This window comes from Grampus griseus (genome assembly GCF_964374135.1).
Source record: "Grampus griseus genome assembly, chromosome: 16".
Classification (NCBI taxonomy): Eukaryota; Metazoa; Chordata; class Mammalia; order Artiodactyla; family Delphinidae; genus Grampus; species Grampus griseus.
The window spans coordinates 75820258-75826257 of NC_139010.1; the positions used below are offsets into that span (position 1 = coordinate 75820258).

General features: G+C 50.3%; 1 protein-coding gene across 4 annotated transcripts in view; it reads left to right on the forward strand.

Annotated features, from left to right (window-relative positions):
* Positions 1–2172, forward strand: part of PLPP4 (phospholipid phosphatase 4) — a gene marked incomplete at both ends in the record, with an annotated part of 118982 nt that extends 116810 nt beyond the window's left edge. For all 4 annotated transcript variants that reach the window (XM_082673907.1, XM_082673908.1, XM_082673909.1 and 1 more), the window contains one exon: positions 1934–2172. In XM_082673907.1, coding sequence (XP_082530033.1) covers positions 1934–2133 — 200 coding nt within the window. The remainder of the gene's footprint in view (positions 1–1933) is intronic.
* Between the last annotated feature and the right edge of the window lie 3828 nt (positions 2173–6000).

The following is a 6000-nucleotide window of genomic DNA, read 5'->3' on the forward strand; positions in this document are numbered from 1 at the left end:
CTGCACACAGTGGACCTTCATTATGCCATTGTAGGAATGCCTGTGTTCCTTACCTGTTTTGATGCTGTTTATAAATAAAATTACATGCACTAAATTACTATATTTATTTAAAAGAGCTTAAAGCGGGCTTCCCTGGTGGCGCAGTGGTTGGGAGTCCGCCTGCCGATGCAGGGGACACGGGTTCGTGCCCTGGTCTGGGAAGATCCCACATGCCGCGGAGCGGCTGGGCCCATGAGCCATGGCTGCTGAGCCTGCGCTTTCCGGAGCTTGTGCTCCATGACGGGAGAGGCCACAACAGTGAGAGGCCCGTGTACCACAAAAAAAAAAAAAAAAGAGCTTAAAGCTATTTATTATAGTGATTTTAAACGTTTTACTCTTAGTCTAGTAAAAATGCTGAAGGTAGAAGCAATTCTTCAAAAGATAATAAAATACCAAAATATTGTCCTTTTCCTCAAAGATGATCCCAGTTATTCTAGATGGAGCCAGAATACCTATCACAAAAGGGCTGATACGTGGGGTGCAGATATCTAAGCGGTGAACAGTTTGTTTTCTTGGAAGATATATTTCTTTGACAGCCACCCCAAATTCCCCTGCAGGAGACACAGGAGAGTCAGCTTGTGACTTAAACTGAGGTCAGTACACAGTGTGTTGCTTACTGGGAAGGGTCTGGAGACTTAACATCCCCGACACTGGTAAAGGAAAGCTGCTGTCCCCCATCTGAACCCAGGTGCACCGCCCTTCAGTCATGGCCTGCTGTCTTCTGAAAGCTGGGACAACAGAAAGCCTGGGATGAACCCGCCAGGGTTCGAGCACAGCCCCGAGAAGCAGTGCAGGCCAGAGTCGGGACACCAGAGTTCAAGGCCAGTTCCGTCATCTACAAGGGGTGGGGCCGTGGAAAGTTCTGTTGGCCTCTCTGAGCCTGAATTTCTTCTGTAAAATGGGGCTGATGCTCCCTGCCCATAGCAGGTGTGGGCGATTCAACAAGGTAATGCAGGTGAAAGTGGAAACCCCCAAATGGAGGCTGACAGTTCAGCCTGGCAGCGACCCTCATGAGAGTGCAGAGTTTCTCTTGTCAGGGGAGGTCTTCCATTATTTTAGGATCTTTTTGGCAAGAATAACCCGTAGTCAGTTTAAGGGGCATGCGTGCACACGACACACACATGCACACACACACACAAACACACACAGTGAAGATTGTTGGGATGGGCTGCTTTCATGGGGTCTCTACTGGGAACCAGCTGAATGCCCTTTTTGGCAAGGGGCCACCATAGAGGTGGTGAAGAGGCCTGTTTCACCTGCAGATACCCTCTCCTGCCTTGTCTGCCCCCCCCAGCGCCCTCCAACTTGATAGAATCTGCAGCTTTTTGGAGGCATTGGGCCCCTCCCACCGGGACTGTCGAGTTTGCCAATGCTGGTGTATAATAAAATGTTTCATTCTCTTTGTGACTCAGAAGTTTCATTTCATCCCTGGGAAATCACTGACTGAGGCCCCACTGGCTCTCTGTGGTACACTGGCAGCATTGCAGGAGTCCAGTGGGAACTTGCTAAAGGAAAAGAAATGACAGCCCCCGAGGGTATCCAGGTCCCATGGAGATGGCCGGAATTCTTCCAGAACTTGGAATTGATTTTCAAAATCAAGAATGCAAATCTGAGTTCATGCTGTGTTCAGCTGCGTATTATAGGAGGAGCGTATTATAAGGAGAAGACTTAAGTACACACTTAATAGGGATGTTTAAGCTCTAAAAAATGATAAGAGTTTGCGGAGGCCACAAGATCTCTAGATCCAGTGAGGTTTCTCTTTCCTTTAGTCTTTCAGGGGGTCCAGTCAGCAAACCAGTCATTGCCGGTAGGAAAAGCGCTTTCTGGAAAACATAACTGGCCACATTTGAATGAATCATAACGCGTTTCTCCCGGTTTTGCTCTTCTGTCCTAGATTCTTTTGTTGGTGGAGTCATTGGCCTCATTTTTGCCTACATTTGCTACAGACAGCACTACCCGCCTCTGGCCAACACAGCTTGTCACAAACCCTACGTCAGTCTACGAGTCCCGCCGTCGCTGAAGAAAGATGAGAGGCCCACGGCCGACAGCGCACCCAGCCTGCCCCCTGAGGGGATCACCGAGGGCCCCGTATGACTGGGACCTCGCAGGATGGTCGCTGAGCCCAGGCCACGCTCTACCACCTACCATAACACAGTAGAAGAGGTTTTCTGTAGTGTGCTCCTCATCAGTTGTTCATCCAAGTTATCCTCCTGCTTCCATTTTGCCGACGGTGTTCCTGCTACTTTAAATGTCTACTTTCAGCTCTCCTGAATTCGCAAGGGAAGGACCCAGGAACGTTCTCTGAGAGACCTGTGGGTTTGGAAGGAGGCTGCAAGGGTGGGCGGGCACAGCTTGGTCAATTCCTCCGTCTGAAATGTTTTCTATCGCAGCCAGCGTCCTATGATTTCACGGTTGTAAAGCATAATAAAATGTCGCACCTGGAAGACGTGGCATTGGCCGTTCGGCGCACAAGTCATTCGGGGCCGCAGTGAGTCTCACATCCGCCGCCGCGTGAGCATCTGGCCCAGCGCTAGCTCTGGCTGTGGTCATTCTAGGTGCTGAGCTGGGGGCAAAGGCTGAGAACTTTCACAACAGTCAGCCACAGCTTACGTCTCTGAAATGGACTTGCAACTTGGAGATACAGCCTTAGTATCTCCAGGGCTTTTTGAATCGCTGAATCTAGAAGGAAGTGAGACGAAGAAGCTCACGCATAGGCTTCCACCAAACACGATGAAAATAGAGATTCCAAGTATGGGGAGGGGGTCACTGCAGTTTTCTGAGGGCCCTGGCTACCATATCCTTTCAAGGGAACGGCTGGGTGACGCTGAAGTAAGAAGCAGCCTCCAGGTAGGAGCTTTTCCCCTGTAGGATCCCAGTGCTTGAAAGCTTCTCCAGGTGGTGGCGGCAAGTCCCCATTCCTATCTGGCAGGTGGCGTTACAGCATGAGAGGGCGCGGGCAGAAGGTGCCGGAGCACGATCGGCAATATGCTGTCTCTTGCTCGGCTCTTCGAACTGTTTAAAAGCGGCCAGTCGAGAACCGTTTTTAGTCTGAGTACAGAGCCTGCGCTCCTCGGCCAGCTGGTTCTCTTCAAAGCAGCGGGCGTCCCTCCGTTCAGTTCTGATCACGCGCACCAAGTGGTTCTCCAGATTCCTGGGCCTGCTGCGATGGGAAGCGTTTCTGGTGTCTGAAGACTGTCACTTTCCAGCAGTCCATGGAACAGACTGCATTTGGAAAGACTCGAGGGGCTGTACAAGTGGTCACCTGCATAGCTCTGCCCTGGGTGTGCCAGTTGGAACCATCAGGATGTCTTTGATCAGCCACGTCCACTGCGGGCTCAGCCTGGGAGTGTGTGAAGATCTTATCAAATGAGCCCCAGTGCAGCCCTGCAGCTGTGGTCCTTCCAAACCTGTGTCTGCACTGAGCCAGGGAGCCGCCGTCCTGTTGCGGGGTCGGGGGAGGGGAGGTCTTGAAGTGACATCCTTCCAAAGTCAGATGTTTTAAAATTGCAGCAGTTACACTCACAAGCAACTTTGAAAACACATGTGAGATACTTTAAAAGCTAAGTCATAGCAATTCATGAGATCATTTTAAACCCAGAGCCAAAATTCATGTAAAATTTTAAACAATATTCTGATCTAACTAAAAATTTCGTAATTTTCAAAATAAAGTCAAAAATAAAAATGCAGGAAAAGGAGCCTTTGCTACCTACTGTTTAGAAAAATAACACCCAATGCAGCCCGTATACTTCTTTGATTCCATTTTCCCCATACTCTGCATAGCAAGCAGAATGAAAGCGACGAGAGAGTTACACTTCAGTTAATGATGACAAAATTCTGGACCATGAAATGTAAATTTAATATAAACACATTTAAAGATAAATGGAAGGACTCTGAAAAGTAACAAAGAACAGAGCGTTGTTAATGCTGATGATTATTCAGTTGAAAGTCCTAAGACAGGCCATGTAAATGCTTTCATTAAATTGTAATTAAAATCACAAAGGACGTAATAACCTGAAGTGTATGGCAGGATCCTTCGGAGACATAATTAACGGTATGAGCCAGTTCACAAAAGGCAGATGTTTTTGTGGATCCATATATTTTAATTTCACGCTCCATTAAGGTGAAGGAAATGCAACATCGCAAGGCACTAATAAAACGGCAAAGAATGGAGACATTTGCTCCCCAGCCCCCGGTCTGTTTTGGATGTGAGGGGTTACTAATACAGTCTCTGGCAAAGCAAGCTGCAGACGGTGCAAACAGAGCCCAGCTTGAAAGCTGTGCTCCGCGAGACTCTTCTTCCCTCCCGGAGTGAACGTGCTGAGAGTCCCTCTACACTGGCCAGCGCTGTGTCCTCTGTCCTGTGGCCAGCCCAGAAGTAAGGGGGCTTGGAAGGGAGAGTCCCCAGCATTTTCCCTTGTCGCCTTTCTCCAGGTCCTCAGGTTACCTGTACACGGGGGCGGGGTGGTTTCCTTGTTCATTTTATTTTATTTTATTTTAGTATTTCATTTTTGGCTGTGTTGTGTCTTTGTTGCTGCGCGCGGGCTCTTCTCTAGTTGCGGTGCGCGGGCTTCTCATTGCGGTGGCTTCTCTTGTTGCGGAGCATGGGCTCTAGGTGCGTGGGCTTCAGTAGTTGTGGCTCGTGGGCTCTAGAGCGCAGGCTCACTAGCTGTGGTGCTCGGGCTTAGTTGCTCCGCGGCATGTGGGATCTTCCTGGATCAGGGCTCAAACCCGCGTCCCCTGCATTGGCAGGCGGATTCCCAACCACTGAGCCACCAGGGAAGACCCCCTTGTTCTCTTAATTACTGATTCCCTGGTGCCACCCTGTAGCTCCTGAGTTAGAGGGGAAGGAGGGACCCGGAATCCGTAGTGAAGTCTCACAAGCAATTCTCAGGCGCTGTGGCTGGGAGCCCTGTTCCTGCCTCCCTTTTTCCCTGAGGACAGGATAGGGGAGAAGGGGACTGTGCCATGGGGCTGTTCTTAGGGTGTCCTCTACTCTGGGAGGAAAAGATCTCGGAAGCGATCACGTTTTATTTTTGATTGGTATTTCAGTCAGTGCTGCGTACTGTGTCCTGTAGGGCCACTATCAACTCATCTGCTGAAGCCCCAGAGTCCCAAGCATCTCCCTTGATGGTGTCTGTTCCCCGATTCCCTTCGTCCGATGCATAAGCAACTCCTCTTGGTTTTACCTTCAAACTACACCTCACACCTGCCACTCCTCACTTGCCGGCTCCTCCCCCCTTTGCTGTTGCCGCCCCAGTCCAAGGGGTCACCCTCTCTCACCCGAACTGCTGTGAGGCTTCCTGCCTGCATCACCACGTCCACCTCTGCCCCCCAATCCATGATCCCCTCGGGAGCCAGTGTATCCACGTGTGTGCACATGCATGTGTGTGTGTGTTGGAGGGCCCAGCATTGAGGCCAGGTAGGAATCATGACCCTGGAGATGTACAAAATATAGTCAGTATTTAATTCACAACTTACACGGTTTATTGCACCCAGTCAGCACACAACACAGGTCAGACGGAGTAGGGAAAATAGAAAAAGGGGGTAACGAGCCCTCCTAGGAGAAGTCCGGGAAGGAGGCGTCTCAGCACAAGCGAAGGTCCCGGGTCAGGCACGGGTCACAGGGCCTTGGGCAGCTCCATCTGGAACAGCTCCCAGCAGCCTGGAGTCAGGTCCTTCCAGCAGAAGGGCCTTCCAGCCGCTTGGCGTGGGGTCTCTTTTTAAGGCGCAACAGGGGAGGGGTTTGGCTTTACCAGTTGTTGTTTGTGTTCCAGTAATGTCCGTGGTGCATCAGACTTCTTATCTCAGTACCGCTCTTAGTTTATCCCTCTGAGACACTCGCAGTCCTACAGCAGACGTTTCAAAACAACTACATGGACGTTTAGGTTGGCCGCTGTGACTCCATTTTGGGCTACTTAGCATGTCTTAGCATGGCTTAAATCCTGTAAGTATCACACAGAA